The sequence below is a fragment of the Ranitomeya imitator genome, chromosome 1, assembly GCF_032444005.1.
Source record: "Ranitomeya imitator isolate aRanImi1 chromosome 1, aRanImi1.pri, whole genome shotgun sequence".
Lineage (NCBI taxonomy): Eukaryota > Metazoa > Chordata > Amphibia > Anura > Dendrobatidae > Ranitomeya > Ranitomeya imitator.
This window is the reverse complement of record NC_091282.1, coordinates 256389038-256408528: the sequence shown is the minus strand read 5'-3', so window position 1 is coordinate 256408528 and position 19491 is coordinate 256389038. Positions and strand designations below refer to the sequence as shown.

The following is a 19491-nucleotide window of genomic DNA, read 5'->3' as shown; positions in this document are numbered from 1 at the left end:
GGACGCGGCGATACTAAATATGTGTACTTTTATTGTTTTGGGTTTTTTTGATAAAGAAATGTATTTATGGGAATAATATTTTTTTTTTCTTCTTTATTTAGGAATTTTTTTTTTTTTACACATGTGGAATTTTTTTTTTTTTTTTACTCTTTCACTTTGTCCCAGGGGGGGACATCACAGATCACTGATCTGACAGTGTGCACAGCACTCTGTCAGATCGGTGATCTGACAAACAGCCGTGCAGGATTAGAGCTGCAGCCTGCTCCTGACCCGGAAGTACTCCCTGCAGGACCCGGATGCAGCCCCGCGGCCATTTTGGATCCGGGGACTGCAGGGAGAAGACGCTCGGTACAAGGTGAGCACATTGCCTTGTACCGATCGTCTCAGGGAAGCACGCAGGGAGCCCCCTCCCTGCACGATGCTTCCCTGTACCTCCGGCACATCGCGATCATGTTTGATCGCAGTGTGCCGGGGGTTAATGTGCCGGGAGCGGTCCGTGACCGCTCCTGGCACATAGTGCCGGATGTCAGCTGCGATAGGCGCGTGAGCGCGGCCGATCGCTATGACGTACTATCCCGTCGGTGGGAATTAAGGCCCACCCCACCTCGACGGGATAGTACGTCATATGGGATTAAGGGGTTAATGAAGGCTTCACTTATTGGGCTTTTCTTCATGGTTGATTTTGGTCATGTTTACATCTGACTTTGGTTTAGCAACCTGTTTGACCTTCTATTTACCCCATCAGCTATTAACAATGATATGATTTATTTTGTTTACCTATGATGGAATATAGTTTAAAATAATGATATAAGGGAATGAGATGTATGTATTTTAGGTTCCTGCCAGGAGAAGTACTTATTTTGAAATATTCTGTTTTATTTGAGATGTAGCTGGTTTATTATACACTCAGTATCTGATACTTCCCTCTTCATACACCCCATTAAGGGCTATATAGCTGGATACATGTGTATGATTATTTTCATTATCTGTACCATTTGATTATCTTGAATGTTATTTATGTTAATACACAAAGATAGCGCTGGTTATATCCTTTTGCTTTGAATGCAGATAAACGTACCGTATAATGATGTTATTAACCCCTTAGTGATGGAGCCAAATTTTTGAAATCTGACCAGTGTCACTTTATGTGGTAATAACTCTGCAACGCTTCAACAAATCCCAGTGATTTTGAGAGTGTTTTTTCATGACATATTATACTTTATGATAATGGTAAATTTAGGTCAATATGTTTTGTGTTTATTTATAAAAAATATCAAAAATTTGAGAAAAATGTTAAATTAGCAATTTTCAAAATTTGAATGATTATCCCTTTAATCCAGATAGTCATACCACAGCAAAACATTAATAAATAACATTTCCCACATGTCAGCTTTCCATCAGCATCATTTGTAAAATGTTATTTTATTTTTTTAGCATTTTAGGAGGTTTAAAAACGTAGCTGCAATTTTTCATTTTTTCAAGGAAATTTACTAAATTTATTTTTTTAGGGACTTATCCATGTTAGAAGTGACTTTAGGGGTCTAATATATTGGGAAACCCCCAAATGTGATACCATTTTAAAAACAGCACCCCCTGACTTATCAAAAACTGTTCTCAGGTAGTTTATTAACCCTTCATGTGCTTTACAGGAATTAATGCAAAGTGGTATGACAGAAATGAAAATGTGTATTTTTACCACCTAAATGCCTCTAACTTCTGAACAGATTACTACAGCCGGCAGACTCTAAGGCCGCTATTTGGTCATGAATTGCCATGGCAAACATCAGGACCACACAATCATGATCTGAGGGCACCAATTGGGATAAAGAGGAAGCCCCCACACTCTGTTAACCATATATAATGATGTAGTCACTATTTACAGCAGCATCTAAGGGGTTAAAAAGATTTGGACGGTGCAAACACTGATCGTGGCTGATGCAGCAAGTTGTCAGCTATAGTGTACAGCTGACAGCTGCTGGATTGTTACCTGTGTGGGGAGGATATTCTCTTATATGTAAGGTCAGTTAAAAGGCGTATTGGCTGTCATTAAGGGGTTAAATTGTACATATGGTATCCGGATATGCGCAATGTAAATCAGATTGTATCTGCGCTGGTTCGTTATATCTAAGGCTACTTTCACACTAGCGTCGGAATCTCCCCGTCGCAATGCGTCGGGCAGAGATTCCGACGCTAGCGTTTAACGCACTGCACAACGGAGGCAGCGGATGCATTTCTCCGGCGCATCCGCTGCCCCATTGTGAGGTGCGGGGAGGTGGGGCCGGAAAAAGCGGTCCGTCAGGAGCAAAAAACGTGACGGTCCGCCAAAGCACGACGCATCCGTCGCACGACAGATGCGATGTGTGGCAATCCGTCGCAATGCGTCGTCAATACAAGTCTATGGGGAAAAAACGCATCCTGCAAGCACTTTTGCAGGATGCGTTTTTTTCTGCAAAACGACGCATTGTGACGGATTGCAGTTAACGCTAGTGTGAAAGTAGCCTAACATGTGCAGTACACTCTCATATTGATAATGGTGTCTGCCCCACCGCACTAGTTCACTATACCTGACATGCACAGTATACTCGCATACTGATGATCAGGTCTGCTCAACTGTGGACAAGACACTATGTGCACCCGGAAGGTATTCATTCCAAGGGGGAAAAAAAAACAACTTTTTTCTTCATCTCTGTCTTCTTACCAAATATTCCCTCTCAAGGTCAGGAAACCAACTGATGCGGAAAGAGGTACTGCCTTTTTCTCTTGAAGGTTTCCTGTCCTTGAAGGGCGGATCCCCTCTCTCGTTGTTGTGGTCATGGGTGACAGAAAAGACTACTCTCCATTACATGGGTAGAATAAAAAGAAGATCCATAACACATCTAAATATGTAACTGCGCGGTTTTATTTGCAGTCATCCTTTATAGCTTATGAAATTGCTACAACAAAAATCTCACATATGTATGTGTTCTTTTACTTCAATAAATACAAAGTGGCCAACACATCAGAAAACTGGCATAAAACACTTTTTGACAGGTACAGATTTTTTACACAACACACAGTTGCACAAAAATGTTGTGACTTTTGGCATTTTCATAACAGGTTAAAACATGGAAATTGGCAGAGTTACTTACACAAGAAGTGCTACTCCTGTCCCACACTGGAATAACATTTCTGAGGGGTGCACACCACTGATAACATGGGCCGAACTCATTAAGTGCCGTTTTTTTCCTCTTGATGAATGGTGCCCACGAATAAAATGTACTGAATTCATTAAGACTGGTGTATGAAACGCAAGTGTTAATGAATCTAGGTCAAAGTGTGCGATAGTAGAAAAATTGTCCACTTATTACATTTTTGATAAGCAAACTTCCTATCACTGTATTACTTACTGTCAGTATAAAAGACCATAAATTGCTGAAATTACTTTACTACAGATCCATGTCTCAGCATGTTTGCAAAATGTCATTGAAGCTGTAGGCCTAGCAATCCTTACAAAGCATCAAAATCATCATGTACAGAAGAGAATAAAACAAGAACACTACCTACCCTGTAGTTTCCAAACGTCTGACCGCCGTGGTGCTGCCAGTACAGATACAGTGGTTTCCCAAACAGGAGCACAGGAAAGCAGAGGAACACAATCACCACCAAGAAGATTTGAAAACCAAACTATGTGGGGAAAAAAATCCAACTGTGACTTTCAGCATAATGTTACTAAAATTCTGGGCTCTGTTTGTACATTACAAAAACTCTATTATATAATATTTCATAGAATAAGAAAACAAACATGAAAAGAACAATAAAAAAGCTAGAGTGAACGTCCGAGGACTTCCTGTTAGTAACCTGCCTTTATCTGACCTGTTTCTCACTGCTGGCTGATGATCTGCACTTTATAATCATTCTGTCCTTACCGACTCTCATGCCAAGATTGTTGCCGTCTGGCAGATATGGGCGCCATACCTGGCTGGTTTGTCATTGTGAGTGTAAAGTCGTCATCCTTTAAAAATGCAGCATAAAAATGGACATAATGCACAGCAACGTCTAAATGGCAATGCTGTGCACACATTCAGTCTTTTGTTACCTCTTTCATGGTTTGGACACAGTGGAGTAGTTAAAAGAAGCAGCATGTCCATTATTCAGGCAGATTCTACTGGGAAGCTGCCCAATAGTTACAGCTTAAAATATAGAAATAAGGTGCCAACGAGAGAGTCGCTACAAAAAAGGACATTAAAACCGCCCGCAAAGTTTCTACAGGAAGAAGACCATAGTTTTTTTTTTTACTGACTCTGATTCGCCTCTGCAAACCTGAGTGGCTCCACTGACATATTCATGTGTGCTGGTGACACACTATACTTTCTATTGATTGGTATATTTTATTATAGTGTACCTGTATACTCTTTGATATTGCTATCTTAGATTTAATCCAATGTTCCAATGTTTGGGTAATACATTACACTAGCTTTATGGATGCACTTCTATATATCGGTTTATACAGTTGTGGCCAAAGGTATTGACACCCCTGCAATTCTGTCAGATAATACTCAGTTTATTCCTGAAAATGATTGCAAACACAAATTCTTTGTTATGATTATCTTCATTTAATTTGTCTTAAATGACAAAAAAAACACAAAAAGAATTGTCCTAAAGCCAAATTGGATATAATTCCACACCAAACATAAAAAGGGGGTGGACAAAAGTATTGGCACTGTTCGAAAAATCATGTGATGCTTCTCTAATTTGTGTAATTAACAGCACCTGTAACTTACCTGTGGCACCTAACAGGTGTTGGCAATAACAATCACATTTGCAGCCAGTTGACATGGATTAAAAGTTGACTCAACCTCTGTCCTATGTCCTTGTGTGTACCACATTGAGCATGGAGAAAAGAAAGACGACCAAAGAACTGTCTGAGGACTTGAGGAACCAAATTGTGAGGAAGCATGAGCAATCTCAAGGCTACAAGTCCATCTCCAAAGACCTGAATGTTCCTGTGTCTACCGTGCGCAGTGTCATCAAGAAGTTTAAAGCCCATGGCACTGTGGCTAACCTCCCTAGATGTGGACAGAAAAGAAAAATTGACAAGAGATTTCAACGCAACATTGTGCGGATGTTGGATAAAGAACCTCGACTAACATCCAAACAAGTTCAAGCTGCCCTGCAGTCCGAGGGTACAACAGTGTCAACCCGTACTATCCGTCGGCATCTGAATGAAAAGGGACTGTATGGTAGGAGACCCAGGAAGACCCCACCTCTTACCCGAGACATAAAAAAGCCAGGCTGGAGTTTGCCAAAACTTACCTGAAAAAGCCTAAAACATATGGGAAGAATGTTCTCTGGTCAGATGAGAAAAAAGTAGAGCTTTTCGGGCAAAGGCATCAACATAGAGTTTACAGGAGAAAAAAAGAGGCATTCAAAGAAAAGAACACGGTCCCTACAGTCAAACATGGCGGAGTTCCCTGATGTTTTGGGGTTGCTTTACTGCCTCTGGCACTGGACTGCTTGACCGTGTGCATGGCATTATGAAGTCTGAAGACTACCAACAAATTTTGCAGCATAATGTAGGGCCCAGTGTGAGAAAGCTGGGTCTCCCTCAGAGGTCATGGGTCTTTCAGCAGGACAATGACCCAAAACACACTTCAAAAAGCACTAGAAAATGGTTTGAGAGAAAGCACTGGAGACTTCTAAGGTGGCCAGGAATGAGTCCAGACCTGAATCCCATAGAACACCTGTGGAGAGATCTAAAAATGGCAGTTTGGAGAAGGCACCCTTCAAATATCAGGGACCTGGAGCAGTTTGCCAAAGAAGAATGGTCTAAAATTCCAGCAGAGCATTGTAAGAAACTCATTGATGGTTACCGGAAGCGGTTGGTTGCAGTTATTTTGGCTAAAGGTTGTGCAACCAGGTATTAGGCTGAGGGTGCCAATACTTTTGTCTGGCCCATTTTTGGAGTTTTGTGTGAAATGATCAATGTTTTGCTTTTTGCTTCATTCTCTTTTGTGTTTTTTTAGTTAAGACAAATTAAATGAAGATAATAATACCAAAGAATTTGTGTTTGCAATCATTTTCAGGAAGAAACTGAGTATTATCTGACAGAATTGCAGGGGTGTCAATACTTTTGGCCACAACTGTATACATTTCTACCACAACCATTAACCATTAGTAGTCATTTGTCACCTAGTGGCTACCTTTTGCATTGCATGCCATTTTTATTGCATTTTCCTCATCAGCCTCCCCCTTTTTTTCATTTGATTTTAACATTTTTTTTTATTATCCATGTCTTCTAATAGAGTATTTATTATTTGCATATATTTATCTGATATTGTTCTATTATGGAGTAACACCTATTTGAGTATAATGGCTTTCTCTGTTTACTCATTTTTCAAATTGAAACTACTTTTTGACTTATGAGTTTATATGAAAGTTCTGAATTTTGTTTTAACCTCCAAAAATATGTATGTAAAAAAACTGATTTTGTACCATAATTGTACTGACCTCGAGATTCATACTGCCAAGTAATATTTACAGCACAATGGCAAAAACAAAACTCCTCAAAAATAGCAGAATTCAGTTTTTACCCTTTCACTCCATGTGGAATTTTGCTGTTTTTCCTCAGACAAAGAAGTACACTCTCATGCAGCCAATATTGATGGAATAATAAACTAATGACTACTGAAAGTACAGAAGGCAAAACCAAAAGTACAAAAAAAAAATCCTTGGGGCTTGAAAGGGATAAGCTATATAAAAAAAAGGCTTTAAAACATATATAAAAATAATGATCAATACAGAAAAACTATAATAAAAATGGGTACAAAGTAATCACTGACCTGCCCTGAGTAGAGAGGAATGTTGCCATCATCACCACCAGTAAACATGAACATGCTTATAAAGTGAAGAAGGATACTGGGTGCCCTCCTTGAATCCACTGAAGTCCACGCCAACCACTTAAATACAATCATGAATACAAGATAACCAAAGATGCACATCATGAAAAGGAGCTCAGGGAGGAAAACCAAATACATGCAGAATTTCTTCTTGAAGTGCCTAAGAATACAGAAGATGCAATTAATTCAGTAAGCATACGACATGTGTAAGCAGCAGACACAAAGTATTAATTTCAAACAGGACATTTAACCAAATTTTTCATGTTGAATCAGACACACAATGTAATAGTGGCTGCAGAGCAAAATAAAAATAAAATATTTGTGTTTTTTTATTTCACCTCTCAGCTGTCAAGATATTAGCAATCAAAGTATTTAGGACCTGATGAGTGTTATCAGTGTTTTCACTGTGGTGTGCACTTCTTCTCCCTGAAGGATGCCGACCAATCAGAAGGCAGTAACACAACAGAAAAAGAACACAGATTTCTCCGTGTGTGAGATGTAATGATACAGCTGTCAGCTGTAATCTCCAGGTCTAACCTCCTACATGAGTCAGTGGGGAGACGGGAGTGCAGCGGAGTTTAGCTATGTCACATTACAAACCCTTCTATCAGCCTTTCTTCTCTCCTAGCATGGTCAACTCTGCTATACTGCCCCTCCCCCCCACACTGTTTGTCATGAAATGAAAGATCAAAATGGCAGTATCACACATTTTCTGTTGTGCTCAACTTTAAAAACAGAACAGGCAGGCGACTCCTGTGTGAAATTTACTGGCAGCCATAATCTCACTGCAGAGCAATTACAAGCTGCCTAAGCACAGTAGACATAAGTCTGATTACTGACACATCTTCGGACAGGCAGTGTGGAGAGAGGGGCATAACAGCAGAGGTGACCGTGACAGGAGAAGTAGAAAGCTGATAGAAGAGTTTGTTATTTTACACAAACTCAGCTGCTCTGCCCGTCCTCCCCACACTGACTCATGCAGGAGGTTAGATCCGAAGATCAGGGCTGTTAGTCATACATCTGATATACTAATAAAAATGCTCTAAGTTATGATGGAGGCATGTTTACGGAGAGTATTTATGTCTGCTTATGATTTCATAGTGTCATACAGGAGGAAGAAGAATACGCCCCAAGTGAAATCATTGATAACACCCACTTTTACTTATCACAAATGAACTCATTAGGGAAAAATACTCTGACTGCTAATAACTCTACAACAGAAAGACTGTTTGTTTTTTTAAATAGGATTTTTCTGCTCTGCAGCCACTTATTACATAGTGTGCCCAGTTCAACATGAAAAAAAAAATGGTGATAGGTCCCTCTTTAACCCCTTTCTGACCTCGGACGGGATAGTACGTCCGAGGTCAGAAGCCCCGCTTTGATGCGGGCTCCGGCGGTGAGCCCGCATCAAAGCCGGGACATGTCAGCTGTTTTGAACAGCTGACATGTGCCCGTAATAGGCGCGAGCAGAATCACGATCTGCTCGCGCCTATTAACTAGTTAAATGCCGCTGTCAAACGCAGACCGCGGCATTTAACTACCGCATCCGGCCGGGCGGCCAGAAATGACGGCATCGCCGACCCCCGTCACATGATCGGAGGTCGGCGATGCTTCTCCATTGTAACCATAGAGGTCCTTGAGACCCTGTGGTCGGCGCTCACAGCACACCTGCAATTCTGCTACATAGCAGCGAACAGCAGATCGCTGCTATGTAGCAGAGCCGATCGTGCTGTGCCTGCTTCTAGCCTCCCACGGAGGCTATTGAAGCATGGCAAAAGTTAAAAAAAAAAGTTTAAAAAAAATGTGAAAAAAATAAAAAAAATATAAAAGTTTAAATCACCCCCCTATCGCCCCAATCAAAATAAATCAATAAAAAAATCAAATCTACACATATTTGGTATCGCCGCGCTCAGAATCGCCCGACCTATCAATTAAAAAAGCATTAACCTGATCTCTAAACAGCGTAGCGAGAAACAAATTCGAAACGCCAGAATTACGTTTTTTTTGGTCGCCGCGACATTAATGCAATAACGGGCGATCAAAAGAACGTATCTGCACCAAAATGCCATCATTAAAAACATCATCTCGGCACACAAAAAATAAGCCCTCAACCGACCCCAGATCATGAAAAATGGAGACGCTACGAGTATCGGAAAATGGCGCAATTTTTTTTTTTTTTTAGCAAAGTTTGGAATTTTTTTTCACCACTTAGGTAAAAAATAACCTAGTCATGTTAGGTGTCTATGAACTCGTACTGACCTGGAAAATCATAATGTCAGGTCAGTTTTAGCATTTAGTGAACCTAGCAAAAAAGCCAAACAAAAAGCAAGTGTGGGATTGCACTTTTTTTGCAATTTCACCACACTTGGAATTTTTTTCCCGTTTTCTAGTACACGACATGTTAAAACCAATGATGTCGTTCAAAAGTACAACTCGTCCCGCAAAAAATAAGCCCTCACATGGCCAAATTGACGGAAAAATAAAAAAGTTATGGCTCTGGGAAGGAGGGGGAGGGAAAAACGAAAAATCCCAAGGTCATGAAGGGGTTAAACACCATGTTATAAAGGCACAACAGAAAAACAAAGGATTTTTTTATAAATCATGATGGAGTTGACTTTTTCTTAAAGGGGTTGTCCTGGCATCGGTGGGTGGCACCCCACAGATCAGCTGTGTACAGCATCGATGTTGCCTAGATTTAAACAGTATATTAAAGGGAACCTGTCACCCCCAAAATCGCGGGTGAGGTAAGCCCACCGACATCAGGGGCTTATCTACAGCATTCTGGAATGCTGTAGATAAGCCCCCGATGTAACCTGAAAGATGAGAAAAAGACATTAAACTCTCCCAAGGGCGTTCCCGCTGTTGGTCCGGGTCCGGCGCCTCCCATCTTCATCAGATGACGTCCTCTTCTTGCCTTCACGCTGCGGCTCCGGCACAGGCGTACTTTGTCTGCCCTGTTGAGGGCAGAGCAAACTACTGCAGTGCGCAGGCGCCGGGAAAGGTCAGAGAGGCCCAGCACCTGCGCACTGCAGGGGAGCGCTGCCGATCGCGGCCGGGTGTCAGCTGACTATCGCAGCTGACATCCGGCACTATGTGCCAGGAGCGGTCATGGACCATCTCCGGCACATTAACCCCCGGCACACTGCGATCAAACATGATCGCAGTGTTCCGGGCGCATAGGGAAGCATCGCACAGAAAGGGGGCTCCCCGCCGGCTTCTCCGAGACCCTCGGCACAAGGCGATGTGCTCACCTTGTACCGAGCGTCTCCTCTCTGCAGGCCTCGGATCCAAAATGACCGCGAGGCTGCATCCTGGTCCTGCAGGGTGGTGGCTTACAAGTTCCTGCTCAGAGCAAGCGCCGGCAAGCCTTCCTGCTGCGCTGTGTGATCGCTGATCTGAATAAAAAAAACAAAGCAAAAAACACGACCTCATATGACTCTGTGGACCAAATGATGGAAAAAGCATAGCTCTCAAAATGTGGTAACGCAAAAAGTTATTTTTTGCAATAAAAAAACGTCTTTTTAAAAGTAAATAAAACCCCCCTTCATCACCCCCTTAGTTAGGGAAAAATATAAAAATTAAAAAAATTTATTTATTTCCATTTTCCCATTTGGGTTAGGGCTAGGGTTAGGGTTTGGATTACATTTACGGTTGGGATTAGGGTTAGGGGTGTGTCAGGGTTAGGGGTGTGGTTAGGGTTATGGTTGGGATTAGGGTTAGGGGTGTGTTTGGATTAGGGTTTCAGTCATAATTGGGGGTTTCCACTGTTTAGGCACATCAGGACTCTCCAAACGCGATATGGCGTCCGATCTCAATTCCAGCCAATTCTTAGTTGAAAAAGTAAAACAGTGCTCCTTCCCTTCCGAGCTCTTCCGTGCGCCCAAACAGGGGTTTACCCCAACATATGGGGTATCAGCGTACTCAGGACAAATTGGACAACAACTTCTGGGGTCCAATTTCTCTTGTTATCCTTGAGAAAATAAAAATTTTGGGGGCTAAAAAACCATTTTTGTAGGAAAAAAAATGATTTCTTATTTTCACGGCTTTGCATTATAAATTGTAGTGAAATACTTGGGGGTTCAATATTCTCACAACACATCTAGATAAGTTCTTTGGGGGGTCTAGGTTCCAATATGGGGTCACTTGTGGGGGGTTTTCTACTGTTTAGGTACATCAGGGGCTCTGCAAATGCAACGTGACGCCTGCAGACCAATCCATCTAAGTCTACATTCCAAGTGGCGCTCCTTCCCTTCCGAGCTCTGCCATGCGCCCAAATGGTGCTTACCCCCCGTGCGCCCAAACAGGGGTTTACCCCAACATATGGGGTATCAGCGCACTCAGGACAAATTGCACAAAAACTTTTGGGGTCCTATTTCTCCTGTTACCCTTGGGAAAATACAAAAGCAGGGGCTAAAAAATAATTTTTGTGGAAATTTTTTATTTTTTATTTTCACGGCTCTGCGTCATAAACTGTAGTGTAACACTTGGGGGTTCAAAGCTCTCACAACACATCTAGATAAGATCCTTAGGGGGTCTACTTTCCAAAATGGTGTCACTTGTGGGGGGTTTCAATGTTTAGGCACATCAGGGGCTCCCCAACGCAACATGGCGTCCCATCTCAATTCCAGCCAATTTTGCATTGAAAAGTCAAACGGCGCTCCTTCCCTTCCGAGCTCTGCCATGCACCCAAACAGTGGTTTACCTCCACAAATGGGGGTATCAGCGTACTCAGGACAAATTGCACAACAATGTTTGGGGTACAATTTCTTCTGGTAACCTTGGGAAAATAAAAAATTGGGGGAGAAAAGTTCATTTTTGTGAAAAAATATTTTTTATTTTTACGGCTCTACATTATAAACTTCTGTGAAGCACTTGGTCGGTTAAGGTGCTCACCACACATCTAGATAAGTTCCTTAGGGGGTCTACTTTCCAAAATGGTGTCACTTGTGGGGGGTTTCAATGTATAGGCACATTAGTAGCTCTCCAAACGCAACATGGCGTCCCATCTCAATTCCAGCCAATTTTGCATTGAAAAGTGAAATGGCGCTCCTTCCCTTCCGAGCTCTGCCATGCACCCTAACAGTGGTTTACCCCCCACAAATGGGGTAACGGGGTACTCAGGACAAATTGTACAACAACTTTTGGGGTCCATTTGTTCCTGTTACCCTTGGTAAAATAAAACAAACTGGAGCTGAAGTAAAGTTTTTGTGAAAAAAAAATTAAAATGTTCATATTTTTTTTTAAACATTCCAAAAATTCCTGTGAAGCACCAGAAGGGTTAATAAACTTCTTGAATGTGGTTTTGAGCACCTTGAGGGGTGCAGTTTTTATAATGGTGTCACACTTGGGTATTTTCTATCATATAGACCTCTCAAAATGACTTCAAATGTGATGTGGTCCCTAAAAAAATGGTGTTGTAAAAATGAGAAATTGCTGGTCAACTTTTAATATATAACTCCCTAACAAAAAAAAAAAAAAAGCGTTTCCAAAATTGTGCTGATGTAAAGTAGAAATGTGGGAAATGTTACTTATTAAGTATTTTGTGTGACATATATCTGTGATTTAAGGGCATAAAAATTCAAAGTTGGAAAATTGCAAACTTTTCTTCATTTTCGCCAAATTTCTGTTTTTTTCACAAATAAACGCAGGTAATATCAAAGAAATTTTACTGCTATCATGAAGTACAATATGTCTCAAGAAAACAAAGTCATAATCACCGGGATCCGTTGAAGCGTTCCAGAGTTATAACCTCATAAAGGGACAGTGGTCAGAATTGTAAAAATTGGCCCGGTCATTAACGTGCAAACCACCCTTGGGGCTTAACCACTCTGTGACCTTAGACGTACTATCCCGTCGAGGTGCCCTGGGCTTATCTGACCCTGGACGGGATAGTACGTCATAGCCGATCGGCCGCGCTCACGGGGGGAGCGCGGCCGATCGCGGCCGGGTGTCAGCTGCTTATCGCAGCTGACATCCGGCACTATGTGCCAGGAGCGGTCACGGACCGCCCCCGGCACATTAACCCCTGGCACACCGCGATCAAAGATGATCGCGATGTGCCGGCGGTGCAGGGAAGCACCGCGCAGGGAGGGGGCTCCCTGCGGGCTTCCCTGAGACCCCCGGAGCAACGCGATGTGATCGCGTTGCTGCGAGGGTCTCACCTCCCTCCCTGCTCCCTCCAGCCCCGGATCCAAGATGGCCGCGGATCCGGGTCCTGCAGGGAGGGAGGTGGCTTCACAGAGCCTGCTCAGAGCAGGCACTGTGAAGCCTGCAGCGCTGCATGTCAGATCAGTGATCTCACAGAGTGCTGTGCAAACTGTCAGATCACTGATCTGTGATGTCCCCCCCTGGGACAAAGTAAAAAAGTAAAAAAAAAATTTTCCAAATGTGTAAAAAAATAAAAAAAAATATTCCAAAATAATGAAAAAAAAAAAAAAATATTATTCCCATAAATACATTTCTTCATCTAAATAAAAAAAAAAAAAACAATAAAAGTACACATATTTAGTATCGCCGTGTCCGTAACGACCCGACCTATAAAACTGTCCCACTAGTTAACCCCTTCAGTAAACACCGTAAGAAAAAAAAAAAAAAACGAGGCAAAAAACAACGCTTTATTATCATACCGCCGAACAAAAAGTGGAATAACACGCGATCAAAAAGACAGATATAAATACCCATGGTACCGCTGAAAGCATCATATTGTCCCGCAAAAAAAGAGCCGCCATACAGCATCATCAGCAAAAAAATAAAAAAGTTATAGTCCTGAGAATAAAGCGATGCAAAAATAATTATTTTTTCTGTAAAATAGTTTTTATCGTATAAAAGCGCCAAACCATAAAAAAATGATATAAATGAGGTATCGCTGTAATCGCACTGACCCGAAGAATAAAACTGATTTATCAATTTTACCAAACGCAGAACGGTATAAACGCCTCCCCCAATAGAAATTCATGAATAGCTGGCTTTTGGTCATTCTTCCTCACAAAAATCGGAATAAAAAGCGATCAAAAAATGTCACGTGCCCAAAAATGTTTTCAATAAAAACGTCAACTCGTCCCGCAAAAAACAAGACCTCACATGACTCTGTGGACCAAAATATGGAAAAATTATAGCTCTCAAAATGTGGTATTGCAAAAAATATTTTTTGCAATAAAAAGGGTCTTTCAGTGTGTGACGGCTGCCAATCATAAAAATCCGCTAAAAAACCCGCTATAAAAGTAAATCAAACCCCCCTTCATCACCCCCTTAGTTAGGGAAAAATAAAAAAAAATGTATTTATTTCCATTTTCCCATTAGGGCTAGGGTTAGGGCTAGGGTTAGGGCTAGGGCTAGGGCTAGGGTTAGGGCTAGGGTTAGGGCTAGGGTTAGGGCTAGGGTTAGGGCTAGGGTTAGGGCTAGGGTTAGGGCTAGGGTTAGGGTTAGGGTTGGGGCTACAGTTAGGGTTGGGGCTAAAGTTAGGGTTAGGGTTTAGATTACATTTACAGTTGGGAATAGGGTTGGGATTAGGGTTAGGGGTGTGTCAGGGTTAGAGGTGTGGTTAGGGTTACCGTTGCAATTAGGGTTAGGGGTGTGTTTAGATTAGGGTTTCAGTTATAATTGGGGGGTTTCCACTGTTTCGGCACATCAGGGGCTCTCCAAACACGACATGGCGTCCGATCTCAATTCCAGCCAATTCTGCGTTGAAAAAGTAAAACAGTGCTCCTTCCCTTCCGAGCTCTCCTGTGTGCCCAAACAGGAGTTTACCCCAACATATGGGGTATCAGCGTACTCAGGACAAATTGGACAACAACTTTTGTGGACCAATTTCTCCTGTTACCCTTGGGAAAATACAAAACTGGGGGCTAAAAAATAATTTTTGTGAAAAAACAAAAAGATTTTTTATTTTCACGGCTCTGCGTTATAAACTGTAGTGAAACACTTGGGGGTTCAAAGTTCTCACAACACATCTAGATAAGTTCATTGAGGGGTCTAGTTTCCAATATGGGGTCACTTGTGGGGGGTTTCTACTGTTTAGGTACATTAGGGGCTCTGCAAACGCAATGTGACGCCTGCAGACCAATCCATCTAAGTCTGCATTCCAAATGATGCTCCTTCCCTTCCGAGCCCTCCCATGCGCCCAAACGGTGGTTCCCCCCCACATATCGGGTATCAGCGTACTCAGGACAAATTGGACAACAACATTTAGGGTCCAATTTCTCCTGCTAACCTTGGAAAAATACAAAACTGGGGGCTAAAATATAATTTTTGTGGAAAAAAAAATATTTTTTATTTGCATGGCTCTGCGTTATAAACTGTAGTGAAATACTTGGGGGTTCAAAGCTCTCACAACACATCAAGATGAGTTCCTTAGGGGGTCTACTTTCCAAAATGGTGTCACTTGTGGGGGGTTTCTACTGTTTAGGTACATTAGGGGCTCTGCAAACGCAATGTGACGCCTGCAGACCATTCCATCTAAGTCTGCATTCCAAATGGCGCTCCTTCCCTTCCGAGCCCTCCCATGCGCCCAAATGGTGGTTCCCCCCCACATATGGGGTATCAGCGTACTCAGGACGAATTGGACAACAACTTTTGGGGTCCAATTTCTCCTGTTACCCTAGGGAAAATACAAAACTGGGGGCTAAAAAATAATTTTTGTGGGAAAAAAATTTTGTTTTATTTTTATGGCTCTGCATTATAAACTTCTGTGAAGCCCTTGGTGGGTCAAAGTGCTCACCACACATCCAGATAAGTTCCTTAGGGGGTCTACTTTCCAAAATGGTGTCACTTGTGGGGGGTTTCAATGTTTAGGCACATCAGTGGCTCTCCAAACGCAACATGGCGTCCCATCTCAATTCCTGTCAATTTTGCATTGAAAAGTCAAACGGCGCTCCTTCCCTTCCGAGCTCTCCCATGCGCCCAAACAGTGGTTTACTGCCACATATGGGGTATCAGCGTACTCAGGACAAATTGTACAACAACTTTTGAGGTCCAATTTCTTCTCTTACCCTTGGAAAAATAAAAAATTGGGGGCAAAAATATAATTTTTGTGAAAAAATATGATTTTTTATTTTTACGGTTCTGCATTATAAACTTCTGTGAAGCACTTGGTGGGTCAAAGTGCTCACCACACCTCTAGATAAGTTCCTTAGGGGGTCTACTTTCCAAAATGGTGTCACTTGTGGGGGGTTTCAATGTTTAGGCACATCAGTGGCTCTCCAAACGCAACATGGCGTCCCATCTCAATTTCTGTCAATTTTGCATTGAAAAGTCAAACTGCGCTCCTTCCCTTCCGAGCTCTCCCATGCGCCCAAACAGTGGTTTACTGCCACATATGGGGTATCAGCGTACTCAGGACAAATTGGACAACAACTTTCTGGGTCCAATTTCTCCTGTTACCCTTGGTAAAATAAAACAAATTGGAGCTGAAGTAAATTTTTTGTGTAAAAAAGTTAAATGTTCATTTTTATTTAAACATTCCAAAAATTCCTATTAAACACCTGAAGGGTTAATAAACTTCTTGAATGTGGTTTTGAGCACCTTGAGGGGTGCAGTTTTTAGAATGGTGTCACACTTGGGCATTTTCTATCATATAGACCCCTCAAAATGACTTCAAATGAGACGTGGTCCCTAAAAAAAAATGGTGTTGTAAAAATGAGAAATTGCTGGTCAACTTTTAACCCTTATAACTCCCTAACAAAAAAAAAAATTGGTTCCAAAATTATGCTGATGTAAAGTAGACATGTGGGAAATGTTACTTATTAAGTATTTTGTGTGACATATCTCTGTGATTTAATTGCATAAAAATTCAAAGTTTGAAAATTGCGAAATTTTCAAAATTTTCGCCAAATTTCCGTTTTTTTCACAAATAAACGCAGGTACTATCAAAGAAATTTTACCACTATCATGAAGTACAATATGTCACGAGAAAACAATGTCAGAATCACCAGGATCCGTTGAAGCGTTCCAGAGTTATAACCTCATAAAGGGACAGTGGTCAGAATTGTAAAAATTGGCCTGGTCATTAACGTGCAAACCACCCTTGGGGGTAAAGGGGTTAAGGGGTTAAAAGAAGTAGAATGTTCATTCTTTGGGTGGCCCGCTAGATAAGATTTAACTCCCCCCAAACAAGAAACATGCTGATGACGGAACCGCCACAAAACTAAAGCAAAAAAGTCTGCGAAACTGATTCAGGAAAAAGACCACCTGCTTTTCCTTAAAGGGAACCTGTCACCCCGAAAATCGCGGGTGAGGTAAGCCCACCGGCATCAGGGGCTTATATACAGCATTCTGTAATGCTGTAGATAAGCCCCCGATGTTACCTGAAAGAGGAGAAAAAGAAGTTATATTATACTCACCCAGGGGCGGTCCCGCTGCTGGTCAGGTCAGATGGGCGTCTCTGGTCCGCTGCGGCGCCTCCTATCTTCATTACAAGACGTCCTCTTCTGATCTTTAGCCACGGCTCTGGAACAGGCGTACTTTGCTCTGCCCTGTTGAGGGCAGACAAAGTACTGCAGTGCGCAGGCGCCGGGCCTCTGACCTTTCCGGCGCACTGCAGTACTTTCCTCTGCCCTCAAGAAGGCAGAGCAAAGTACGCCTGCGCCGGAGCCGTGGCTGAATATCAGAAGAGGACGTCTTGTAATGAAGATAGGAGGCGCCGCAGCGGACCCGAGACGCCCATCCGACCTGACCAGCAGCGGGACCGCCCCTGGGTGAGAATAATCTAACGTCTTTTTCTCCTCTTTCAGGTAACATCGGGGGCTTATCTACAGCATTACAGAATGCTGTAGATAAGCCCCTGATGCCGGTGGGCTTACCTCACCCGCGATTTTCGGGGTGACAGGTTCCCTTTAAAGAGGTTTCAGGCAAGAAAACTTTGATGGGTCCACGATTGTCAGCTGTTGCTAGCCCTGCCTACGTCGAAAAAAAATCCATGTGTCAAATATATAAAAAGTATCGTTAAGGTAAGGGGAACATTATTTAAAATACACTTCACTGGTCCTTTGTGGTTATAAAAAAAAAAACAAAAAAACACAATATGTGAATTTTTTTTAAATTTTTAATCCTGCCTGCTGCCTCCATTCTGCAGAAATTGAAATTAAATCAATAATCCCAATATAGGATGCCGCGCTAAAAGAGGATGCTACTATTTGTAACAAACATCTATATACATAATTGTCTAAGGGGTACTTCCGTCTGTCTGTCTGTCCTTCTGTCACGGTTATTCGTTCGCTGATTGGTCTCGGCAGCTGCCTGTCATGGCTGCCGCGACCAATCAGCAACGCGCACAGTCCGGAAGAAAATGGCCGCTCCTTACTCCCCGCACTGACTGCCCGGCACCCGCATACACCCCTCCGCTCACACAGGGTTAATGCCCGCGGTAACGGACCGCGTTATGTCGCGGGTAACGCACTCCGCCGTAACCGCTGCTATTAACCCTGTGTGACCACGTTTTTTTACTATTGACGCGGCCTATGCAGCGCCAATAGTAAAAACATCTAATGTTAAAAATAATTATATAATCGTTTTTAATTTTTTAAACTCACCTACGCCGCCTTTCCCGCTCCTCGCGATACAACCGCCACGTTCCGTTGGCACAGATCGTCTGGCAGAAGGACCTGCCGTTACGTCACGGTCATGTGACCGCGACGTCATCATAGGCCCTGTGCGAGCAGGCTGGGACCGGAAGCTGCCGCCTGTACCTCGCGACAGAACTACAAGGGGCCCTCGGATCGGAAGGTGAGTATGTTTATTTTTTAATTGGTGACATACATGGCTAGGCAATATACTATGTGGCTGGGCAATATAGTACGTGGCTCTGTGCTGTATACTACGTGGCTGGGCAATATACTATGTGGCTGGGCAATACACTACGTAACTGGGCAATATACTACCTAACTGGGCAATATACTACGTAGCTGGGCAATATACTACGTGGCTGGGCAATATACTACGTGGCTGGGCAATATACTACGTGGCTGGGCAATATACTACGTGGCTGGGCAATATACTACGTGGCTGGGCAATATACTACGTGGCTGGGCAATATACTACGTGGCTGGGCAATATACTACGTGGCTGGGCAATATACTACGTGGCTGGGCAATATACTACGTGGCTGGGCAATATACTACGTGGCTGGGCAATATACTACGTAACTGGGCAATATACTACGTGGCTGGGCAATATACTACGTGGCTGGGCAATATACTACGTGGCTGGGCAATATACTACGTGGCTGGGCAATATACTACGTGGCTGGGCAATATACTACGTGGCTGGGCAATATACTACGTGGCTGGGCAATATACTACGTGGCTGGGCAATATACTACGTGGCTGGGCAATATACTACGTGGCTGGGCAATATACTACGTGGCTGGGCAATATACTACGTGGCTGCGTGGACATGCATATTCTAGAATACCCGATGCGTTAGAATCGGGCCACCATCTAGTAGAACATAAAAACAATAACCACTGAATTGTATTACCTTATGAATGTAACTGACTTGTCCACCGTAAAAGGAAGTGAGTTGTTACGGTGACCGTGCCGTTTGCACTGTTGAGAGAAGCGTTTTGCAGACCACACAAGCAAGGGAGCGTCCTTCCGATCTGCTGAGTCCCCTGCGCGCATGC

The 19491-nt window shown here is 42.7% G+C and overlaps 1 protein-coding gene across 3 annotated transcripts in view; it reads right to left on the bottom strand.

The window, feature by feature from the left end:
* ATP6V0A2 (ATPase H+ transporting V0 subunit a2) overlaps positions 1-19491 on the bottom strand; it is a 183006-nt gene that overhangs the window by 20056 nt on the left and 143459 nt on the right. For all 3 annotated transcript variants that reach the window (XM_069755987.1, XM_069755988.1, XM_069755989.1), the window contains 2 exons: positions 6819-7035; positions 3544-3663 (listed from right to left, as the gene is read on the bottom strand). In XM_069755987.1, the coding sequence (XP_069612088.1) occupies positions 3544-3663; positions 6819-7035 (337 nt within the window). The remainder of the gene's footprint in view (positions 1-3543; positions 3664-6818; positions 7036-19491) is intronic.